Below are 25,388 nucleotides of genomic sequence, written 5' to 3' on the forward strand. Positions count from 1 at the left end.
TCCTCCTTCTAGTGTCCCTGCTGGAACCTGGAACTGTGAACGAACTTCTACGGCCCACCTGCTCACTTCACTTCAATTTGTCCTCAGCACATCTTCACATGAGCATGAATCCTGTCACATACACAGGAATACTTTTACTTCTTAAAACTCTGTTTGGATCAGTCACCATTTATTTGTTTTCTAAGTCATCCAGTGTGTCACTGTCACTCTTTCTGCACCACACAGGTCAGACTGTGCAGGCTCTCAGTGAGGCCTGTTCTATTAGCATCACGGTTATTCTAACACCCGATCCTTTGTACTGGTTAATGTAAACATACTTTTTATTTATTGTATTTTATTCAACATGAGCAAAACTGACCCAGTGTCTTCAACCCCAGGTAACGTGACAATACACCCACCTACTACAGAACTTAATGAACCTTGGGTGGGGAAATATGGAGCATGAAATCAATATGGGGGGAGACGCTGATTGAAGCATCCCTCGTTGCCAGACTGAGTATTTCAAAATCTGCTGTTCTATGGAGCAAAGCATGTGCCAGGTACCACTCCTCACATACTTATGAGAAACCGAAGCAACAGATTTGCTAAATGTTTCGTGGGATGGCAGGTTCAGAGTTTGGTGTAAACAACGCTCAAGCACAGAGGCAGCTCGCCTCCTCCCAGCGTGTGATGGCTGTTTGGGCTTCTTAGTACCAACTAAGAATCACTTCGATTACAGCACTAAGTACAAGGAAACTACAGTGCTTCTAAAAGCCTGCAATAATAATTAATGTGCAATAATAACAGTGTGCAATACACATACTTATTTTTTTATTACCAAGTTAATATACTGTGTTGTGTTGTTTGTGTTGCGTTGTGATGTCTCATATCGTGTCGTGTTTTTTTTAAATGATAATCTCTTTAGTTTTTAACTTACATTTTCAAAGACGTTGAGCTGCAGCTCATCTGAATTATTTTTCTCCAGAGTGCCACAGGTACAGAAAGCTCCCAGTTATTTTAAAATAACCTTGTTCCTAATCCAGTAAAGTGTAAATGTCTTCACTTGCACAGGTCTGGCACGAGGACTTGTCGTGATAACCCTTTGAAAGAGCATCAGTAAAGAGCGTGCTCACGTTCTACAAACACAATGAAACGACACAGATCACCCCCATAAAAAGAGCTGTTTATTTTTGTAAATGTACAGGCATGGCTGGCACGCTCTAACGGTAGCGGTGCAGCTGCAGGGTGTTGCGCCTCTTCCAGGCTGCATGGCGGGAGCCTCCAATGGTCAGGTGGAACTTGTGGCCCTTACCCAGGCCGCGGCTCTTCTTACCCGCCGATGTCAGGCCACGCATCTCTCTGTGCTTGTGCACCGCTCTTGTGAGCCACTGGGTGTCTGGGTTGCGTCTGATGGCCTTGTGGAAGGTATCGACCAGGATCACCTCGAAAAACTTGTAGGTGGAGTCCTCGCCCACCCAGTAAGAGTTGAGCACTCGCAGGGCACCGCAGTGACGGCCAGCACGCTCCTACAAAATAAAAGTCATGTTTAGTCTTAGCAGGGTAATCACATTCTAAAGCATTCAATATCTGCTAGCTCCTGTTGGCAACAAGCTTTGAATCCAATATTCAAAACCCACAGACAATGTCAGACCTGCCCGAGCCACTCGTCACACCGCTAACCTTTGTGTGCTCACGTCAGGAAAACAAAAGCAAGCAGCCTTCACCACTGAGAAAGACGTCTGCACGAGTGCAGGCCTCAAACCTCACCAACGCCACAGCTTCATTTGGGAAAAATAACTTCCAACCACTGCAACTTCCCATTTCACAGCCAGACATGTTCACTGGATGTTTCCCCTTCAGAAAATTCCACACCAACATCCTGTGAAGTTAGTTTCAGTCAGAGAGCTAGGTGTAGCATCACAGGTAAACGTGATAACGTTATGAAAGCTGCTGCACAAGAGAGCGTGCAGTATTCTTGCTTCTTCCAAAAACAGATGCACGTTTTTTAAAGTGGTGATTAAAGATTGTGGATAAGCCCATGTTTGTCAAGTCAATCCCACTGTGCCCACTCATCCCACCAGCTGCATGAACATGACCAGTGCAGTTAGTGTTCCATTAACACTCTGCAGAGAACCTGTCCAATCTGTAAGCGGACAATTTTGCAATAAGGAAAATTGTACACACATTTACATCAAGACAGAGAGCACATACTAAAGTAATGCAGCGTCTAACATTGCACAGCACATTTATACAGGACTGCTGAGGGGTGCAGGATATTGGCCAAGAATATATTATAACAAACAAACAGGAATCCAAACACTTTTCATTTCACAGATCACATCATTCTGTAGGTTTCAACACAAGATACGACCACTGATGAAAACTATTTGCTGGGGTGTGAGTGGCAACTACACCTTTAACATTGTTAATCCACCATCACACTAAGCTACTGTGGGCAGTAAAGTAAGGCATCCTTTCATATTACTAACACGATATTCACATTAATGTAATAAAATGAGTAACAGGCTTAATGATGCTCAATGTCACATTCAGTACTGAACTATCTGACGCTTGGTGTAGCTTCATGAAACCAAGGTTGGATCAGCAGGTATGAACGTACCTCAGCGATGGACTGCAGGCTGCGGGCGAACTTGATTTGGTTGACACCATGATGCACTGGTTTGCCATAGGTAGCACCTTTGGGGACGGGGCGTTTACGACCTCCACGGCGCACACGAATACGGTAGATCACGTAGCCTGTTTCGATCGAACAAAAATATGCAATTACCCGAACGGGTACAGATGATGACAGGTGACAGACGTGGAGGCGAACAACCACAGGCACAGCACTCACCTTGCTTGGCCTTGTAGCCCAGCCTGCGAGCCTTGTCTGGCCTGGTGGGTCTGGGAGCACGGTGGAGGTTGGACAGCTGACGGTACTGCCAGCAGCGGACGCGGAGCAAGAAGCGCATCACGTCGGACTGCTTCTTACGCCATAGCTCCTGCATATACTTATATGCCCCCATGTTGACTTATCTGAGAAGAAAAAGAAACTTTGGTCAAGTCATTTTTGTCAGCTTGTTAATTAAAAGCTCATTAGGCGCTACCTTCCTTTACAGTGCAACCAACAGTTCAGCAGAGCAACACTGTTTACGGCAGCTACGCTGAAGAGCCCAACAGGTACGGTCTAACAAGTCTTTAAATCACTGAACTGTTGGCAAGTTACAAGATTAGTTCGGCACATTTTAAATAGAAATTCATGTATTACTACATTTCAAACGGCACATGGCTGGACGTGACCTGGACTGGATACCTTCAGAATATGAAGGCTACGCAAACACGTCCATGCTTCAGGTTTCCCCAAAAACATTCAGACACATGAAGAGAATGAAATAGCGACACAGCAGATGTAGCCACTCCACGCTTAGCATAAGCTGTATACAAGGCTAGCATAGCCGACAGCAGCACACCGCAGTTGGCCGGCTCTTTGTCGCATAAATACCCACAGAAATAACTCCACAGAAATGCACGCGTACGTGGGACAGTGATCCAAACGCTAGAACTCTACATTTCTATAAATAAATCACAGTGGAAACGACACGTTAGCGGTCCCTGGCTACCAGACAGAGAGCATCTGAACGCCACTAAAGCACAGGATTCTAATCAAAGCCTTTAACCTTTTTCCACGAAATAGTCACAGAGTACAGATTGATAACAAAGCACTAAGCTACAGCCCGAGTCACAGATACAGATGAACGGGTATACATGATGATTTTAACGGATTACTATTTGGTCACAAGCACAGAAAAACTCGCTTACATGATGGCGTACTAGCCGGAAAGAGAGAGGGCAAGTACCCAGCATGCCTTAAGGAAAACGGCAGTAGCGTACTTCCGCTTTTCGCAGTGCTCCTGGGAAATGTGGTCTTCTTTTCTCTTCGACTTTTCGCGTTTGTCACTTATGTGGTAATTTTCAGAATCAAACACGCGCTCATTGTCCAGTTTCCAGTGATTTCATTCCTACAAATATAAAGCAAAAATATTTGTAAACATAAAGACAAATTCGGAGCCATAATTTACTGCGTCGAACTGCATATTAATTAGGAGTCAATTACAAAGTCAACATTAATAACATGCGCTAAACTTTTTTTTAAATGTAATTTTAACTTGTCTTTAATCAGCTTTCATATTTTCTACAGATAAAATGAATAAATAAATAAATAAATAAATAAATAATAACGTACACGCGAGCAAAGTTGGTGATCTTCGAGGGCTCTGACGTATGGTGAACTGCGCATGCGCTCTGACAGAACCTGTCGCTCTATAATCTCACAGCAGAATGGATCCTCCGGTCGTGGTTCTACGCTTGCAGACCTGACGGAAGCCTCGTATCTTCCTCACTAAAGTTAGCGACTTTTCTCAAACATACAAAGAATTTAAAAATATGTGTTCGTATTTCGGCTAGCTGGCTAAACAATAGCTAGCTTTAGCCAGCTAGGTACAAGCTAAGGGTGAACATGTCTGTTGATGTTTTGATGTTACTGTGGTTCTAACGCGTTTCTGTACACACCGTGACCTTCTGTCTTGATGTCACAGACTCGACATGGGAAAAGGCTGTAAAGTTGTGGTGTGCGGCCAGGCGGCTGTGGGAAAAACTGCTATTCTGGAACAGCTGCTGTACGGAAACCACAGTGTAGGTGAGGACTGGACGTACAGGGGCGTGATGTTACTTGTTTCTGTGACGAAGCTTTGAACACTCTTTATTTGGCATAGCATACGTACATTCTTCCAGGACATGAATTGTTTGGTATATTTATATTACATGGTGTTGATACATCATGCTGTATGAGAGCATTCCAATGCTTCATTGCCAAGATCCTCATTTGCTGTTTCAGTAACTCTTTTTATTTTTCGTCTGTACCTTTCAGGGTCAGAGTCTAACGAGACACAGGAGGACGTGTATGTGGCCTCTGTGGAAACCGACCGAGGTGTCAAGGAACAGCTCAGGCTCTATGACACCAAGGGACTGAATGATGGACAAGACCTCCCTAAGCACTACTACTCAGTGGCAGATGGCTTTGTGCTTGTTTACAGTGTTGACAGCTTGGAGTCTTTCAAGAGGGTGGACGTTCTGAAGAAAGAAATAGATAAGTCCAGAGATAAAAAAGAGGTGAGGCTGGGTTGAAGTCTGCTCGGGCAAACGTTGCACAGATTGCTGGCATATCATCCCAGAACTTCACAAGTTCTTTTTCTGTGAGCAGATGTCTAGTTTTTGCCTGGTTAAATAATATAATTACATTTAGAGTATTTCTTAACAGCTCTAGTTTCCGCCTCTTAGCTGTACAGCTTTACAGTGAGTGTAGTACTAAACAGTGTAAACTGGACCTTATGGAGAATAGAAAGAGATAAGACATGTTTGGACGTGTCTTTAAAACTTGCTAGAAATCATCTGAATGGTTTTATATAGACAAATCTATACATTTATGAGTATAAAACATGTTTGCTCTTAAAAGTGAATACTTGTATCATTTTAAAGATATGCATATAATAAGGTCGCTGTTCCAAAAAACATGACCAGCAGCACCAAGAGAACCTCAGCGTACACGAATAACAACCCACAGACAGAGCAGACCTAAACAGGAAGATAAAGGTGGAGAAAGGAGTCGACGTGTAACACTTAGGGAAGCTACTTTATGTTGCTACAATATCACGGGTGGAGAGGGCAGCTCCAGCAGTTTGAGTTCAGGGCCTGTTAGCCTTTTTGACACATTTAACATTACGGCATTTTATTCTCCATAGTTCAGTTTGTTATCTGCTCTGACCGAATTTTGTTTAGACACAGAGGAAGCTGCAAACCTGAACTCTGATAGCATTAGCATTTGAGTTTTAAACTGACTTATGTTTCAGCTTCGCTGTAGTCATCCTCACCGCTCATCACATTCTGACAGCCTGATCTCTGATCACTAAATTAGTGGATCACGCGTTGTTGAAACAAAGGCCTCAGTGAGGCGTCTATGGACCTCCACAGTGCCATGAGCAGTTCCACTGTGGGTGTTTTCGCTGCTACTGCTGACTGTTAAGCTTTCTGTGACTTTGCAGTGTCATCAGGTTTGTTCTGCACACTGTCAACCAAACCTAAAAGCAGTCGGTCAGCCAGATGTTCAAACTGGGATGGAATGCACCAAAACCTTAGTTAGCCGTGGTCATGTGACAAGGATGTTTCGAAACACCTGCGCTGTGTGAGGTCGACGCAGCATTAAAACAAATGCATTTTAAGCACAGACTCATACACTGATGGATGCATCGGGTGCAATTTGGGTATCTCGCCCAGAAACGATTTGACATGTGTGGGAAAAGCTCCAGTGAGCGTCCACAGTCGCAGCTGGGGGGGAACACCACGGGTGTGAGCTTTTATATCGACTGTTTGAAACGCAGTAAGAAGCGAACATGAAGCCTCCTGACTGCGAGTAGACACAGTATTGATATATAGAGATAAAAACATGTTTCGTAGTTTGATAGCCTCAGTATATTTCTATAATGTTGGATTAAAAAAACCCTTGAATGTGTAGAATATTCTCGGACAGGCGGATATTTGGGAAAAACAAAAACTTTACAGAGACGTTGGACTCTAAAATTCCACACTTGCATGTATTCGTGTTTTCTCCTGTGTAAATGTAGATCACTTAAAAGTGACGTGGCTTTGTTTTGGGTGCAGGTGATGGTCATAGTGCTGGGGAACAAAACAGACCTGCGGGAGCGTCGTCAGGTAGAGCACGAGGCAGCACAGCAGTGGGCACGAGGCGAGAAGGTGAAGCTGTGGGAGGTGAGCGTCACTGAACGCACCTCGCTCATCGAACCGTTCACCCAGCTCACCAGCCGCCTCACGCAGCCTCAGAGCAAGTCGGCCTTCCCTCTGCCTGGACGTAAGAGCAAGGGGTCCCCATCCAATGACATCTGACACACTCCTTCCTGCGTTCACTCCCAGCAGCACGCTGTGGACGGGATTTCGGTTTAACCGTTTGGGATTTTTGCTTGATGACATAATTGATGGCCTGCTTCGAGTACAGCCCTGGAGGAAGGATGTGGTCACACAGGCACTCCTCTGATACAGGAATGTAGTTTTTCTTTTTTAACTTTTTAAGGGTAACGGCACGCTGGAAATATTCAGTAGGTTATACATCCTTCCAGCGCTGCTGCGGTCACTCATCTCTGTACAAGCTCAGAAGAATTTTATGTATTTTTATTTAAATAGTCGTTTCTTCTGACTGCAGTTTGTCGTGCTTATCATGACCATACGTCTGCCAAGTTTTGGATTGTGCCTGCTGTTGATGAAACTACAGATGGATGCCGCCTCTGTGACATCACCACTTCATCAAGTCTCATGATGAAGCCGTAGATGTGTCTTTGCTGTCAGGATTTTGAAACTAAGGTGGTGACAGCGAGAGGTGGAGCTCACTGTAACACCACACCTCATTGGCTAACATGATTGGCAAGTAGTTAGCTAATGAGCTAGAATAATCAGATTTTTAAACAGGTTATGTGTCCACTATGAAGTGAAACTAAGTAATCCAGGTGTTTATGGTCACAGACGGCTCTTTTCCAGGAATGAGTGTCACACTTGTTCGTCCTTTGAGTTAGGCACCTTTGTATGCTTGAATGATTCACAGATCAGTGTTAAACAGCAGATCTGAAGAAAACTTTGAAAGAACTTCAGGAAATGAAATGTTCTGTTGGATGGATCGATCCTTTATCGTCTGTACCTGTTGACGTGGACAGTGACTTTAACTGAACCAAATATTAGAGAGGTGTCAGGGCCCAAACCTGGTAGAGAAGCAGGCGTTGAAAAGCTGCGTGCGCACAGGTGATCACACGGGGAGGTTCAAACCATCTTAACAATGGAGAACCAAAGATTTGGGAGGGTTTGACCCCCAGCGTTACACATTAAGCAGACGTGTTGTTATTAGATTACTAATATGAGTTCTCCCTTCAAAAACAGGAGGCCAGTACAAACCTGTCGTTTCCCATTCAGTGTGAACGCCGCATCCTTCCTGTCCTCTGATACGACTGCGGCGGTCAAGTATGGCCTGGTAGCAATAATAGTCATGGTACTGCCTTTACTCGTGATGTTTCCTGTACACGCAGGAGTGCAGTCGGTTTAATCCGACAGGGATGTGTTTGCCTTTCTAACTGTAGACGTTGTTGAGAGGAAATATTTTTAACTAATTTATTTTTGTCACTTTATTGAGCCTCATTCCTTTACTTGTGAAAATGGTGATGAATGATGATCTGACGTGTCCTGAAAGTGTTTTAACAGTAATAACATTTAATGTGCTGCTAGTAGAACAGAGGTGAAATATCTTGGCTAATGTACTCTGCTCTGTAACAGTCTGAGGATGCACTGAATAAAATGTAGCCCCTTCATGTTATCAGCTCCTGAAATGATGGGAAACAAGTGGGTCGCTTTGGTTGGTCATGTTTAATCCTTAAAGGGAGAAACAGTGCTGCTCTTCATCGGTACAGAACACAAACCACAACCAACATCCACCTAAACACGTCTACATGTGGAAACAACTTTCTCTAAGTCTGAGCGTGGCAGCAAACGCCAGAGCGGCCCTCGGGTCCCAGCGCAGTTATCCCAGTGTTTGAGTGACTGCTCGCTGTGACAAAGTAAGAAAACCTTCAGACGGTCACTTCAATATGTGAATGAGCTTAAGCAGAAATGGGTGCTGGTAAACGTTAGCTTCTCTTTATTCTCAGCAGCACACAAATACTGAGAAGTGCAGCCTGTAAACTACGGCTGCAGCTCGCAACACTAACTGGAAGTTTAATACAAGTGGAAATTTACACTGACACCACTGACTGGGAATCATGCTGACACATTTCATCTAGTAGTTAAGTATTAATGCCCATCGTCAAGCACGGGCAAACTATTCAAAGAGGAGACACTAAATGTGCTACTGGCAGATCTGATTATAGTCAGGCCAAAGGATAACTTAATACAATAAACAACATAATGTCAGGATTGAAGACTTCAGTTCCAAGATTAAAAAAACAAATCCTCCTCCCAGGTCGTCCAATCAGCAGCAGCTCGGGCCACTATGTGGCGTAGCGTTTGGTCCACTGTTTGGCTATCCTGTCGTGTTCAGGTCTGTTTGTTGTGTACTGTGTGGCGATGCTTCCAACCAGAGGGTCAGCTGTCAACAAAACAACAACACGTTACTTTATTTACACACCTCCAGCTGGGCTGAAAAACTACAGCAAAGTACACAGAGCTGTGTGTGGGTGACAGTCCTGTTTGGGATGAAACCGGTCATCACAAACACACACAGGCTGAATGTCGTGTGTGTTTTTTTTGTTGTTACGTAGAAGAAAAAACCCCTCTGGCCCAGGACACTCCACAGTGCTCACCGTGGACACGCACTGGTCTGAAATACAGCCTTACTGAGCGCTCACAGCTGGTCACATTTATTCTACCATTGAAGCTACACGTCGTGGCTGATGTAGAAGCCCAACGTCTTATCTGCTTGTGGGTCAAACCAGTACTTCCCACTGCACCACCACGCCACAGGAGTTTAACCTGATCAGTTACATTGTACCACAGCTTCCTTTGAAGTCCTACATGGATAAAGCATGAAAACAACATGACAAAAGGTCTTTATTCATTTTAAAGCTGGATCACAAAAATGGTCCTATTTTCAGTTTTTATGTGGCAGCTGTTGAACACACCGTGGAGTATCAGGACCCAAACACTGAAATTCATGGAACTGCACATTATGTTAAGTACAAGAGAAGCTTTCCTGATGCGGCTGAGAGAAACAGCATTGCTGTCGAGCTTTTCAGACGTGCTGATTCATTTGACTACGGTAAAGCTGCAGCAAGCCGCACATGCATCTAAACTGATGACTCTGCTGCCAACGTTAGCGCTCTGCTGCATGTCAGAGTAGAAGCTACAACTGCAGTGAAGACCCTGGCTTCGTCGATATCTGGACAGGATCTGATCCACGCTTCGATATCTCGGTTTTGTAAGTCTAACAGAGTTTGTATGCACGTGAAGCTCTCACCTGGGTTGCAGTCAGTGAGCAGGGAGCAGATGGACAGTAGGACCTTGGAGATGGTGAGGGCGGGACTCCAGTTGTCCTTCAGGATGTCCAGACAGATCACGCCCTGACTGTTGATGTTGCAGTGGTAGATCCTCGTACGGAACGTCACCTGATCACACAGGTAGAAACTCCATAAAAATACAGCTCGTTACAATCAAGTGTCACTCAAGAGTCAACATTACAGAAGAGCAGCAGCTCGTGGGTTTAAAGGCCAGCACTACATGCCCCCCCTCCCCACACACTCTTTGAAAAGAGTCACACATGAGGCTAAACTGTTTCCACATGAGGTCTGAAACTTAGTTAAGCTGCTAAAATTCATGTAGCTACTCTCCACAGGACAGAGGCGCCCTCTAGTGAACAATCTGAAATAAAACATTCGTTCATGTCTTTTGAATAGCAAGCATTCAGTTTCACCTTGGGTGGTTTGAAGGGGTAGTCTGGTGTGAAGGCGATATCCAGGAAGAACACTCCCCCCTCGTACACGGAGCCTGGAGGGCCCAGGATGGTGGACCTCCACTCATAGATGTTGTCTCCTTTAGGGCCGGCGCTGGAGAACACAAACAAGTACTTAGTGGTTCTTCAATGATACACAAGCTCAGCACTGAGGTTTTATTTCAGTCTTCACTCTGGGGATGAAATGAAACGGTTACTTTGAAACTAAAACAGTATCACTGCACAGTTTACCACAGTGTGTTACTCAGACACCCCACACCTTCATAAATGTTTGTTCATCTTCGCATCAGTTTTCTTATACACCAAATGTGACACACACACAACAACATCATCTTCCTGGCACTTGAAAGACAAGAAGTTCTACAAACACTACTCTAACAGTGAAGTCAGAGCACGCCCACACTGCAGTCTCTCCACTCATCAGGAACAAACCTCTGACACTAGTGCTGTGTGTTTAAAGGCTTATAGAAGGTGTGAAGGTGTGTATTAAATGGTCGGGGGGGGGGGGGGGCATGTCTGGGCTCGTCTCTGCCTGCACGAGGCAACGTAAATGCACAGCACTGTGGTAGTAATGGTATCTCCACATCGTAAAAAAGTACACTGGTGCTTTTGCAGAGGATGTAAGATGACAGCCGTCATGCACGGGTCCTGGAAAACACCTGAAACATCAGTATAAGCATCAGTATATCCAACCATCACACAGTGTCGTTCCTCGTTACACACCAACAGGCTGGAACAAACACTCGGCATCAACTGTGTAACTTTCAAAATGACAGCTCCAACTGGGCTGACACGCAGGAAGTGTTGTTTCATCTAAAAGCCCTGTTTTTAATCCCCACATCACTGCTCGTTACAACCATATGAGTCACTATCAGTAGACTGGGACATGGACTTCACATGGCTGTGCAGACAACACAAGGACTGAGCAGTAGATGGGATCCAACAGCAGCTAGTTAGACACGTTAACGCTGGCGGTGTTTTCACATCACTGGATGCCTGACAGAGTAACACCAGATACACCTCACAGTTTGCCTTTTCATTCATTAGGACGTTCGACGCAAACGTGGAGAAAAACACGATTTGTTTCATGGAAAACTTCACGCAAAACACAAACGAATGTTTAAATGAACCAATATTGACACACAGTCATTTTCAATTCTATTTTATTTATATAGCGCCAAATCACAACAAAAGTCGCCTCGAGGCGCTTTATTTTAAAATCATGTGACGCACACATCAGGTTTCAGGGACACAAACAGCACCTCGTCACCGCGTCTGTGTTCTTGGTGGCGACAGGAGAAAGAAATGTCAGGCAGTGCTGTAGTGCTGACAGATACAGGACAATGAAGGGCCGGACATTTATGTGCCGCTCCTCCTTCCAAACTAAAACAAAGCTATTAAAGAAAGAACAGGTAAAGCAATGAGTCAAATATTCTTAGAGCTAAATCAGCTCTGAGCAGCATTTTTGCCTTCTTGCATGATTCTGCAGGCTGATGTTTGCTTCATTCTTAAATGAAAAGACATTTTTGTCTGACTTGCAACGAGGGAATCAGACGTCATCTGAAGCGTTGCAGCTATAATCACACAGACTGATTATAAGGCAGAAAATATACAGGAGACAGGTGAGACAGCGAGTGCAGGTAAAAAGAGAAGTCTGCTTTAACATGACAGCTCACGCCACCAATCAGCAGATGACCTGCTCTACCTCCTGAGCTACAGCCACCCCCATAATCACTCAGATCACCGCTGCCTCTTTTCCACGAGCACCTGCTGTGGCGTCATTTGTATGCAATACAACACAGCACAGGTAACGCAGTATTTGCTGTTGGACTGTCCCTTGTTGTCATACCTCATCGTTGGTTTGGCATCAGGGCCCACTGCCTCAATATTTCAGCATGACTGCTGTGAAGGCAGAGCAGAGCAACGCATTTATCAAGCAACACAAACTGAAACCCATCGGTGAAAGCTGCAGTATTAACTGATGGCTAACGTCTGATACATGCTGGTTATGAATAAATGTCGGGAGGAGTTATTGTATGTCACTGAATAATCATGTCTCTGACTCAGCCAGCTGACACCCGTGCTGTCCAATCAAAGGTTGCACAAATGATTGTCTTTGTTCCTGTATGTCTAACCTCTCCAGGGCATCGCCTCATGCTGCCAGTAGTGACCCTGACCAAATATGAAACTAGTGAAAAAACATTCAAAAGCTGAGGAGTGGAAGCATGTCAGTGGGCTCCACCTGTACAAGCATTCCTGTCTCATTGTTGCAGCTGTTGTCATTTCCATTAACACTGAAACTGACTGACAGCGTCCTCTGCTACTTAACTGACCAGATCAATATCCTAGTTTAACTGACACGAGGCATCAGTCAAGATCCAGATTGTGCCAACAACAGATATTCTATTACTTCCTATTAGGGCTGGGCGATATAAGGACGATCTATTTTTAGGCTTTATATATATCGAGATATCTTAGAAATATGGTATCTAAGCAGATTCTTACTCTGGATGGCATTACCTTGGCCTCCAGTAACACTGTGAGGAACCTTGGAGTCATTTTTGACCAGGACATGTCCTTCAACGCACATATTAAACAAATATGTAAGACTGCTTTCTTCCATTTGCGCAACATCTCTAAAGTTAGAAACATCCTGTCTCAGAGTGACGCTGAAAAACTAGTTCATGCATTTATTACTTCCAGGCTGGACGACTGTAATTCATTATTATCAGGATGTCCAAAAAACTCGCTGAAAAGCCTTCAGCTGATCCAAAATGCTGCAGCAAGAGTCCTGACAGGGACTAGAAAGAGAGAGCAGATTTCTCCTGTTTTGGCTTCCTGTTAAATCCAGAATTCAAAATCCTGCTGCTCACATACAAGGTCTTAAATAATCAGGCCCCATCTTATCTTAATGACCTTGTAGTACCATATCACCCTATTAGAGCACTTCGCTCTCGCTCTGCAGGCCTACTTGTTGTTCCTAGAGTATTTAAAAGTAGAATGGGAGGGAGAGCCTTCAGTTTTCAGGCCCCTCTTCTGTGGAACCAGCTTCCAGTTTGGATTCAGGAGACAGACACTATCTCTACTTTCAAGATTAGGCTTCAAACTTTCCTTTTTGCTAAAGAATATAGTTAGGGCTGGACCAGGTGACCCTGAATCCTCCCTTAGTTATGCTGCAATAGGCTGCTGGAGGATTCCCATGATGCACTGGGTGTTTCTACCTCACTATGTGTTAACAGACCTCTCTGCATTGAATCATATCTGTCATTAATCTCTGTCTCTCTTCCACAGCATGTCTTTATCCTGTCTTCCTTCTCTCACAGCAGATGGCCCCGCCCCTCCCTGAGCACTTGTTATAATGTCTTGAGCCCCAATACCTGCAGTCCTGGGGGCAGAGGGGGTGAGCTGCAGTTTGAGCCTCCATCAAGTCAAGTTTTTGATGTAAATATCAACATGTGTGGTAACCACAGAAACCTCAGAATCTCAGCTAAAAGCTCGTATAAACCATTTCTACAACCACCAAACAGTTAAAGAGCAGTCATGTTTTGCAACACGTATGTAAACACAAACAACAAAGCCATGAACTCTTGACTTCATGCAGCCAAACAAACGGCACGTTGTCTTAAAGCTGAGCTCGCACAGATTCCAAAGCTGCAGGTTTCGTCACGCTCCGACCAAACTTCACTGAACCAGCAGCAAAAGAAGAGCACAAATATACTTCACATTTGATAAGCAATAACATGGACTCAGCGATAGTCGTAGTTCGTATCACAGCTGGTTTATTCAGAGGTTTCTTTGGTGTGTGGGGAGACGTTCACATGTTTAAAACTGTCTTCATTTTGCAGTCCATGACTTTTCAGCTGGTGGAATAATTTCGTGGTGCTGCTCCCTTTTGCAGCAATACTTTCACAGCATATTTTGCAGATTGTCGCATTTTGTTCGACATCAAAATCCAGACTGAGAAACGCGTGCTCAGCGCAGGGTAGAACACTTTCTGGTTGGGAGGGGGGTTAATTGATGCATTCAGAGCGTTGGGAGAAGAAAAAGCCTCGCAGTGAATGACGTGCAGGAAGCTTAATATTGCCATGGTAACCTATACTCGATGGTTAGGAGGAAGCCATAGTAACCATCGTGATACGGCGAGTATATTCGATACATTGCACAGCCTTTCTTAAATGTACCGGTGAGGCTGCAGCTCCTCTTTGTGAACATAAAGCCCACTCAGTGCTTCGTGTGGGCAATAATACTGCATCACTGTTGTCATTCCTTTCAATATGGGAGCCCTCCCCTGGTGACCTCTGCAACATGCAAGAACATTTCAGCTGTTGCGTGTTTTTCTTTGACCTTTAACACTGAGCAGAGGACAACATGCTGGAAACATCCACAGCACACCAATGACCTCCCGATCTATAAAAACTAAAGTGTCTCCACACTGTGTGAAATCAAATTAATAAATCAGGCAGTAGTAGCTGTTCAGGCTGAATGTAACTGATCCCAGACACAGGTTCATCAATTTATCTCCTCTTAACTGTTGGAAGGAAGGAAGGAAGGAAGGAAGGAAGGAAGGAAGGAAGGAAGGACGGACAGATGTGTGACTGAACTGACAACTTGTTTTTAAATCACCTATGGGATGAACGTATGGAGTGGCACAGGGGTTTTCCCTGACTGCAAAATAACAGGATCACAAACTACAGGGTTCATACGCCTTTTTCAGGGTCAAATTCAAGCACTTTGTAAGCACTTTCAAGGTCCATTTTCAAGCTTTTCCAGCAAGCTTTTTACGTATAAACTCAAAATGCACATTTCACTTAAAAATTAAGATGTGAAAATGTGAACTACTTTTGATTTGTTCTCTATATTTCACCTTTAAAAACGGTTTATCTTGCCAATCTGTTACTTTCTCATTTTGACAAACTGTATCGGCACAATTTATCTACATTCAGACAAAATTTAAAACATGAGTAGAAAAAAGTGATATTTCTGACTGTAAAAACCACAAACATGTTTAAAGAATCAAATAGAAATTGTACATTTTGTACATTTTTAAAAATATGCACAAGTTTTGCAAACAACAAAGCTTTATGGTACTGTTTACTTGTTTTCCATGTGGAGGCAGCGTTTACACTGCAATCTGCCTTTGGTGGCTTTTTTACAGCAACTGTGACATTCACTTGTAGAACTGACACAAAACAAAACAACGACCACACTACACACTAACTACACAAGACAACACACTAACTTGACTCCAAACACAAATCTATCATGTTTCAAAACTCGCTCTCCATTTCTTTCACTCGCTGTCTCTCGCCCGTGTCACTCCTAAAAATCCCCCTCTTCCTAAACAACCACATGCCACATGTTGCGTCCGTCGACCCCAGAGGGTTCATCAGAAAGCCTGAAGTTGGCTAGTTGTGTAACGGGCTAATGTTTAAAGCTTTCACTTGAGTAACTCATATTACTGCTACTGCTAAGTAATGTTAGCTAAGTTCACAGCATATTCCATAAATGTCCAGGCCATAACTAACTGTATAACAGCGCTGCCGCATTGCATCACACTCAGTGCACTTCAATCATTTCTCCAGCAGGTTTGACAGCAAAATAATCATCATAATGTTAAAAATGAGCATGTGTAACGTACACGTACTGGGAAATTATTTACTAGGACTCACCTATCATGTGACTGCAGAGCGCAAACTCCGCCATTGTTGTTTTCCATCAAACACTCATTAAAACAGCAGCTGCAGGTATGTTAGCGCACTCATCCCCACAGTTAGGGGAGGGGCGGGGTCACATATTGAAACAGACAGAGGTGCAAGGCAGCCCAGGCAGAGACATTTTGCTTTTACATTTTTTTCTCTACCTATTAAAAAAAGTGAGACAGTTATTTGTGGAGAATGAAATGCAGTTACGCTTTCAAGCACTTTTAAGCACCACATCTGAAATTCAAGCATTTTCAAGGATTTCAAGCACCCGTACGAACCCTGAAACTAAGACACATCAGTGTGTGTGTCTTACAAAGTAAATGCAACGCACAGTCTCTTATTATGGCCACGTTCCCATATGACAAACATCCGGCGGATGGTTCAAAGGTTCCAGAGCAAAACCGACTCAGCACCTCGATTTGTTTTGTTGGAAAAAATGCAACAGTGGCTGTGTTAGCGAGCGCGTCCACACGCAGCATTTCTGCAACCTCAAGTGTCTGTTTGTGTAAACAAATGAAGCCGAACACTGATCACAGCTGAGAGCATCCTGGGTACAGACTGCTTTCACTGCACTAACAGCACTGCATGTCGTTTCTCTCTCAATAACAACTGAAGAAAGGGCAGGATTATGATATCAACACTGTCAACACTGGGACAGGAAAAGCTGGACGGGGTAATTCATGACCTGATGATCCGACTTTAAAGCAAAAAGTGTGGAGGGACGATGCTTCATGTGGCAGGATGAAGCCCTAATGCAGTTCATTCATCCAGACAAATACTGAGCAAGGCTGATGGTCTCTCTGTAATTACTTACATTTGGGTAATGAATAGCATTACATGAACCTCCAATAAACCCTGAAGTGATTCAGTATCAGTGTGTATCCTGTATCAGGCTGTGGTCCTCTGGCATCGTTACCCTGCACACAGCCTTCTTGTCACACTCAAAGCCCACGCTGACGACTGCTCCCTTTTCCCAATATTCCTGCCTCAGCACAGAGTCCACATTAATCAACGCTCATGTTTGAATGAGCCTCTTATTCTGCTCCAACTCAAACCTTTGCTCTCTCAGAAACACTGTAATAAGCTGCCTGACTGACACAGTCCAATGACTGCAGAGAGGAGGCTCAATGCACAACCCGTTCTCACTCCCAAAGCGTAACATTTTACGCTAGGTGACAAATCGTCACCATATTACGTTTTCGGCTACCCACCACGTTCCTAAATGACGACCGCGGAAAACAGAGGAAATATGAGAACCCTCTGGACTGAATCTACACATGTTCGCTCTTTTTCTTCAAATCGCTTAGAAACACGCTATTTAACATCATTAAAGTCCTGGTTAAGGTCAGGAATAAGGTTATGGTCAGGGCTAGGGATAAGGTTAGGTTTAGGGCTGGAATACAGGGCTGGAATGTCTATTGCACTGGATTCCAGCCATAACCCGCCGCGTACCCTAAGAACGCCGAAGGTCTCCTTTCGCGTTCCTCAGGAACGCCGCGGGACGTGACAAAACGTCGACATGTTACGCCTCGGGAGTGAGAACGCTCTGCAATGCAACAGCTCCACGCTCCTTACAGAACCTCCAATTGAATCTAACGGATCAGCCTGTAAATGTTCTCTCAGTGCTTTATGAATCTCATGTTGTAGCGCTGACACTGCCTCACTGAAAACGATCCAGAGTGATACATCATCCATCCAGAAACAAAAACTCTATTTTAGGCTCAAATAAAATGGAAATCAATAACCGAGGAAAACGTCCAGACACGTACATCAAACCCACACAGGCTCCAAAACGCTTTCACGGGCTATAAATCAAAAAAGAACCCCACGTGCCTGTTTACTGTAGGTGTACTCATTAACTGTCCCATCCATTTCCTTCCATCAACAAGGGGAGGATGGAGCTCCGTATTCATCCACCATCCCTCCCTGCACACGTCCAAACCACGTCACCTCTAACAGGGTCTCTGAAATGCTCCACCTGAGCCGTCCCTCTTAAGCACTTCAGTCTAATCTTGTTCAGTCTGTAGATCTTAGCATCTTCAGCTCTGCCACTTCCAGCTTCGCCATCTCCACCGTGTAAACTTTCTCTTTCGCAGCTTTTTAAACCCACCTTCACTTCCTCTACTCGCTCGCAGCTTGGCTGTTCTAACCGTCTCCCTCTCACGTGCCTCCGCCTGTACGGCTCTCTGCTCATTACAGACCACAAGCATCACAGCCTTCTGAGAGTCCTGCCTGACCTCATTGTCAGCCTGTCCTTCACCCCTGCAAACAATGACGTGCTCAGGGTCAATCCCTCATTTAATCCCACCTCCATCTTAAACCCATCTGTCACTCGCAGCACTCAGACCGTCTCCACGTGGAAAACAAAAGGTATCTGAACAAAAGCTGCCAAATGCTCAGATGTGTTTATATGGCTTCTAAACTGGTTAATATTTAATGCTCAGATTATCCGTCACACATACATGTTGGTCCAAAGAAGCTATCAGTTGCTGACAGGTTAGAGGAAGTGAAAGTCTCCATGTGCAGCAGCTCAGCACTGCTTTATGAGGCTGTCAAAGGTGAAGGACGTGTAAAGACTGGGGAGCTTCTTTATAGCTGTAGAGAAACTGTTGCAGACACGTGGAGCGAGGTGGCCACTGCTATTAAACAGGGCTCGTGTGCATGTGGCTCACATTAGGAACTGCCTGTTTCTGTAGCTGTGATTAGGAGAACCAACAAGACACAGCAAATGTTAAAATAAATCATTACCAAACCTCTGCAGCACAGATTACCCTACTGTACACAGCTTGAAACATTCCTCAGCTTCCCTGTGCACTGACTGTGGAACGTCAGCAATCTGGCAACATCCCAAGAGGAGATATGATGTTTGCAAGCACAAGACAAGAGAATTGGGAAGCAAGCACTAAATCAAAGAGGCAGCATGGAGAAAAACAGCAATGAAACAGTGAATGAAAGCAGCACAGAGCAGGAGGCAGTGCGCCTGTGACGGCTGTAGTAAAGGAAAAGGGGGCGTGTGCAGCACTCCCAGTGGTCAGTGTCTTATTGTTAACAGAGGAGTGCTGACGACGAGGGAAACTAGTCACAAGACTTCTCTCCAATGTCCATTTGAAGAGTGGAAACGGGGTGCCGACGAATTCTGACAGAAATGAGACGACAAAGTGACTCAACAGCATGTGAGCAACATCTGCAGTGCACAGCTGGCTCATACTCTGATGTAGGGCTGTGCGATGTGACCAAAATCTCATGTCCCGATATAAGACATCTACCGTCCTGATAACGATATAAATCACACAAATGTAACAATTCTGTGAATCTCAGGCAGCTCGACTTGTGTGACGTGTTTCCAGCTGGGCGTCCTGTAGCTGGAGTTTTAACGACGCATGAAACGACACATTTTTAGACATAAGTTGTAACGGCGCCGTTTTCTTTGTGAGTATTTATTACACGGCGTGCTGCGGGGAGAAGTTCTAACGTTTGAGTCTAAGCTTTATTTTTTAGCACCTGGCAGCTCTTTTTTTACTTCTCATCCGTAAATTATCTGCATCTTTCATGTGATTCAGTTTATTTTGAAAAGTCTCAACAGGATCTTGAGCTTTATTGTGAAAGGTTTATGTGGAACATAAACAAGCGGACACGCGATTGTTTTACCGTCGTTGTTGCTAACGACAACGCATAAAAACAGGCGCTTGTCCGTCCGTAGTGTGGTTATATTAAATATTAGAGAGAGAACTAATTAATATAGCCACTACAGTGACATCAAAACATGAAAATATATTGCTGTAAACAGTTTATTTTGTGACACCACGAAACAAACGATAGATGTTTTTATATCGTCATGTGATATATATGGTTACATGGAACAGCCCTACTCTGATGAGCAGATTCCAAATGAAGCAGGAAGAACCCAAACCTACTGATCATGATGTGCACGAACAGAGTTTATTTAAACTGTGAAACTGAACAGAATCATTCAGTCTGAGAGGACACACACACACACACACACACGCACACACACACGCACACACACACACACGCACACACACACACACGCACACACACACACGCACGCGCGCGCACACACGCGCACGCGCACACACGCACACACCTTAATTTTGCTCACTCGGTGTGTCAGTCGCTGAGGTCACTAAATAGTTTTGTCTGAAAAAACAAAAGTTTCTAAATCATTTCCATCTTCTAAACAAATAAAGAGAGAACAGCAGCAGCTCAGTCAAAACAAAGACGGCATTGTGGCAGATTAGAAGCTAATCTGAGGAGCACGGTGAGAATGTTAAACACCCCTCAGATTTTCTTCTTCGTGTTTTGTTCTCTTTGACGTGCTTGGCCCTTTATTTCTATACAGAACGAAATAAATAACTTGAGCACTGAACCTGCAGTAAATCGAAGGATGAACAGCCAAGAAGCCTGTGGAGGAGCCTGGGAACATTACTGATCACTGCCTAGCCACCTCTGACCTCCAGGTCAAGCTCGCTGGGATTCAACCTCGCCCCAGAGTTTTAGTAGATGCACCTGTGGTATCAATTTTAAACACCTGAGCTGAAAGCATTCACAAACTTGGTTGTCCAGGTTGTTCACCTGGACGCGCAGCAGAGTCCCCATCCCATAAAAAGCTTATCACATCCTCAACTCACCGGCTGAAGCGCAAAGGAGATACTGGTGCAGGCTGAACAAAGACTGGTTAAGTGCCAGTGTGGGCTAACCAGTTTGATGAGCTCTCTGGATATTAAAGGAACAGTGGAAACATAGTTTAAGGGTCAGCGGGTAAAGAGGTCTTGTTATGCACACGTTCAGCGTGTTGGATGTGAGCTGTTCCACATTTGCTGTTAGAAGCTTTTGTATTTGTCATGTCTTCTGTCTCTGAACTGCAGGTTTACACCAACTTCAACTACAGCTGAGGGATAAAAACAGCTTAGCAATAAAGACGGGTGTTCGAAAAAGTATTTCTACAAGAGATGCTGGAAGAAGAGTGAGAATAAGGAAGAGGAATACAACACAGCTTTACTGATGTTGCAGATAATAGGGGAGTAAAAGGATTTCACTCCTACAACAGCTCCAACTACAGGTCATGATCAGTCGCATAACCAAGAAAGCAGAACAATGAGTCACTGCACTGAAATGATAATGTGTAATAACTTGGTTTGTATGAAAAACAAACAAACAAGGGGTACAAGGATCACACACACACACACGCACGCACACGCACGCACACACACACCTCCTACTTTGCAGCCAATAACCTGCTGGGAGAAGCCGGGAGCATCGAGTCAGCCAGAGCCTCGTACCTTCCAACCCCTGGCTCGGCTCGGAGTACTTACTGTGTCAACAAAAACAAAAGCCTGTACCGGCTTCACTTCAGCGGCACAGAAGAATCCATCCCATGATGATATGCCTAACAAACAGACTTAAGGAAGCTCTGCAAAGCCAGGTGTGTGCTGACTGAAACTCCTCGGCAGCATACAGGATGTTAAATAAAAGCAGGAGACTTCCAGTAGCTGCGCCACATGCAGCACATGCTCATCATTCACTTTTGCAGCCAAACCTGCCAGACCTGTCTGACATTTGGCAAACAAGCTGTTCCACCAGCAGGACACCCGAATCCCCACCAGGAGCCTGTTCCTCCAAACCTCAAGGTTCCACAGATGTACACCGAGCAGATGTAGATAAAGACCTCCACCTGGACAGCTTTTCCCTCCAGTCAGCTAGAAAACAGTCTGCTTTCAGTGTAGCTGGTTATTTTATTTTCCTTTTAAATGCCTCAGCGTTTCCAGTGATATTCTGACATAATCATGAGGTTAGAAGTTGGTTTTTCTTGTTCAACGACCACAAATAAGACAGTTGAGAAAGAGGATCTAATTAGGAAGTGCTCATCAATCATTTGTTAGCCCACAAACAGGTCTTATTTTTATTCCACTCTCGCACACAGACGTCGACATGAACATGACTAAAGAATTCTGTGCAGTGAAAAACTAACTTGTGACAGATCATAAAGTCTTTATTCGAGAAGATAAAACACGAGAAACACGTCAGAGAGCCAGGTGTTACAAACGACTCACCTGCAGTTTGGTGGAGGGTCCAAGGTGATGTCAGCCAATTCCTTCTGAATTCTGCAAAATCAGATCGGAGTCAGTAAAACGCGTTACTGTAAGTCCACAAAGAGGAATGACGATAACCAGAAACGAAGCTACTCTGCAAAGATCACCACAAACCCACGCCTGCAACAGTCACGTCAAACTTTCCACGCTGCCAGCTTATCTTGTGTGACATCACAGGCGCCGCTCTTCTACTCCACCCAGCATCACTGCACTCACCTCTTAGCACTGGTGGACAGATGTTTGGAGGTTTTGCTCATGCTGGCTTTACTGTCCTTTTTCTTTGGGGGGTTCGCCTCCTGCTGTTGCTGCTGATGGGTCGAAGAGGAAGAAGAGGAAGAGCTTGTGCTGGCACGGGAATCTTCATCCGACATACCGAGCCTGGGAAATGAACATTCATTTAAAATGATATTTCATAATAAAACGAAATTATTCGAGCTGCTGCAGGACTCTGACGTATTAAATCCACCTACTACAGCTGACACGGTCCACTAACACGTCCACGGCTGCCACTGAGTTCAAGCTCTAACTGCACTGAAATGTTCGTAGGATACACGCGTTAACTGTAACAGGTTGGCGTTTTCTATCTATGGACTGTAAAGCTCTAGTGTGCAGCCATGGCTGCCTCCATCACATTACGGCTCAGGCCTGGAGCGACACTGGCCGAGTAAACTGGTTGGACTAGTTTAAATCCTCCGTGTGAGGAACCTCTGCGGCCTGAGCTAATGTTGCCTGTTATTTTTAGCTCGTTGGGCAGCGACAAAGGAAACATCTGATGGAGCAGTTGGGCCCGGCTCTGGTCAACACCAGGGACCAAAACACCACCTCACACCGACCCGTGAGTGGAAAAGCAGAAACGCATCGGCGGGGCGATGTCGCAGTCGAACCCCGATGCTACACCGCAACAATGTTCAGCTGCGGGGAACTTTCGGATAAAGGAGTCAGGAAGCTCCTTCGGGCTGTCGAGCTGCTTCTCAGGCCTCACATTACGACGTCAGACAGAAACAAACAGAACCCGCCGTTCGCTCAAAGCTTTTCCTCGCATTTTAAAGCTACATCCGTCGACACTGACCCAGCCACAGGATGCACACAGTCCTAAACTCTCCTCTGACGATTAAAGGGCGCATTTGTCAGACTAACGCCCTCCGCAACATACACGCGACACACAGTGTTACAATATTATGAGCCGTTACACAAATATCTCCTGTTAGATACCTTTCTTTGTGTGTGTGTGTGCAAAGCCTACGCGCGTGTCCCTCCGCCGCCTGACTACACTCGCCGCCGTCAGGTTCACGCGCTACAGTACGGAAACGGGAACTTCCCGCCGACGTCTACAAAATAAAAGCACATTAAACTCATGGGAATAATTGGTCACACACAATGACTGTAGAAAACACACGAAAAGGCATCAGCACAAGAACAAGATAGTGCATATTTATCCTTAAAAGTATAATATCTTATATGACCCTTTCAAAAATGATATTAAAATGAAGACGATAAAGATACAAAAGTTGTTGTATTGTTAATTATTATAATTTTATTCACACACTTTACAACATACAGTACTGTATAGGTCCATTCTAGTGGGACCCCTTAAAGACAAAAACCTTTTTCTGCAGCAAAAGTGCGAAATTCTACAACTACCACTAATAATAATAATAATTTTAAAAAAGAATAATAATAATAATGGTAATAGTAGTGTAGTAGGTATAGTAGTAGTGGTAGTACTATTTTAATTTTGCAACTCCAAAATGTTGCTTAAACTACACATTGACATTATATTTTTAATTTTTACAAATACACAGGGTTCATCTTTTTGCTTGGCCTAAAATGATTGGTACGTGTATTTCAACCCATCATGGGGTGTCAACAGCTGGATTTGCCAATTGAGATGTGGTGCTTTTATTTTGTAGGTTCTGACAGTGTACTTCCTGGTACTATTGCGAACAATAACAAAAAACAACTTGGCGTTCGCAATGGATCTAAGCGCGCCTGTGACAGGAAGTGTTCGTCCCGCAGCTGCCACTAGTCGGCGGAGTTTCCATTTTGGCTTTCTGCCAGAAATCTTCTGCGTTATTCGGTGTTTTCACGCATGCGTTGGTTTGGATTATGCGCCCAAAGTATTTGGCATAAAACTATTTTGTGGCGTTTACAAAAAGATCCTGTTTTAGGTTTAAATAGACCGATTCAACACTGGAGAAGCAAGGCTCAGATGGTTTGGACATGTGCAGTGGAGGATGATGGACACACCGGACAAAGGATGCTGTTATGCTTCTGTCATGCAGTCATAACAGAAGCTGTCTAACATTCATCTGGAAAGAAAGCCATTACCTGTCCATGAACCAGTTTATCACTGCTGCCCTGCACGCGTCTCCACTGTCATGCAGCATATTTACTGTTATTATCCACACGTGGATGTTCCACATTTGGATTAGTTATGTACTAACGGAAATGATGTAAGAACCCAAGCACACCTTACTACTGTGCCTTCAGGTAGTATAGCATATAGTTAGGGCTGGACCAGGTGACCCTGAATCCTCCCTTAGTTATGCTGCAATAGATGTAGGCTGCCGGGGGATTCCCATGATGCATTGAGTTTTTCCTTTCCAGTCACCTTTCTCACTCACTATGTGTTAACAGACCTCTCTGCATTGAATCATATCTGTTATTAACCTCTGTCTCTCTTCCACAGCATGTCTTTATCCTGTCTTCCTTCTCTCACCCCAACCAATCACAGCAGATGGCCCCGCCCCTCCCTGAGCCTGGTTCTGCTGGAGGTTTCTTCCTGTTAAAAGGGAGTTTTTCCTTCCCACTGTCGCCAAAGTGCTTGCTCATAGGGGGTCATATGATTGTTGGGCTTTTCTCTGTATCTATGAAGCGCCTTGAGGCGACTTCAGTTGTGATTTGGCGCTATATAAATAAAACTGAATTGAATTGAATTAATAAAACCTGTCTACTGTTAATGTTCAGCCTGAGAACGGCTGCACTGAGTTCATTTAAAGGACAGTTCATAGCTCCTGTCAGCTGACAACAAAACTTTGGGCTTCA

The 25,388-nt window shown here is 44.5% G+C and overlaps 3 protein-coding genes across 5 annotated transcripts; 1 reads left to right on the forward strand and 2 right to left on the reverse strand.

The window, feature by feature from the left end:
* Positions 1 to 1,145: 1,145 nt before the first annotated feature.
* rpl15 (ribosomal protein L15) lies at positions 1,146 to 3,925 on the reverse strand. The gene is made up of 4 exons (XM_085262380.1): positions 3,799 to 3,925; positions 2,834 to 3,015; positions 2,600 to 2,736; positions 1,146 to 1,505 (listed from the first exon to the last, which is right to left on the reverse strand). Exons 2-4 carry the CDS (start codon positions 3,003 to 3,005, stop codon positions 1,200 to 1,202), a joined length of 615 nt encoding a protein of 204 aa, XP_085118506.1. The 5' UTR covers positions 3,006 to 3,015; positions 3,799 to 3,925; the 3' UTR covers positions 1,146 to 1,199.
* Positions 3,926 to 4,268: 343 nt separating this feature from the next.
* On the forward strand, positions 4,269 to 8,396 carry nkiras1 (NFKB inhibitor interacting Ras-like 1). Its single transcript, XM_085262499.1, has 4 exons — positions 4,269 to 4,383; positions 4,575 to 4,675; positions 4,907 to 5,148; positions 6,694 to 8,396. The coding sequence occupies exons 2-4, from the start codon at positions 4,582 to 4,584 to the stop codon at positions 6,934 to 6,936; spliced, it is 579 nt and encodes a 192-aa protein (XP_085118625.1). The 5' UTR covers positions 4,269 to 4,383; positions 4,575 to 4,581; the 3' UTR covers positions 6,937 to 8,396.
* Positions 8,397 to 8,435: 39 nt separating this feature from the next.
* Positions 8,436 to 23,641, reverse strand: LOC146549878 (ubiquitin-conjugating enzyme E2 E1-like). Of its 3 annotated transcripts, none has more exons than XM_085262496.1 (6): positions 23,556 to 23,641; positions 22,560 to 22,721; positions 22,305 to 22,355; positions 10,493 to 10,625; positions 10,040 to 10,187; positions 8,436 to 9,172 (listed from the first exon to the last, which is right to left on the reverse strand). In XM_085262496.1, exons 2-6 carry the CDS (start codon positions 22,712 to 22,714, stop codon positions 9,075 to 9,077), a joined length of 585 nt encoding a protein of 194 aa, XP_085118622.1. In that variant the 5' UTR covers positions 22,715 to 22,721; positions 23,556 to 23,641; the 3' UTR covers positions 8,436 to 9,074. The 3 variants fall into 3 exon arrangements, with proteins under 3 accessions (XP_085118622.1, XP_085118624.1, XP_085118623.1); XM_085262498.1 differs by lacking the exon at positions 23,556 to 23,641 and adding an exon at positions 23,413 to 23,548; XM_085262497.1 differs by lacking the exon at positions 23,556 to 23,641 and adding an exon at positions 22,814 to 23,385.
* Between the last annotated feature and the right edge of the window lie 1,747 nt (positions 23,642 to 25,388).

This window comes from Mchenga conophoros, linkage group LG22 (genome assembly GCF_057382185.1).
Source record: "Mchenga conophoros isolate Kocher_MC1m ecotype Shallow Benthic linkage group LG22, M_conophoros_male_GT1.1, whole genome shotgun sequence".
NCBI classification, from domain to species: domain Eukaryota; kingdom Metazoa; phylum Chordata; class Actinopteri; order Cichliformes; family Cichlidae; genus Mchenga; species Mchenga conophoros.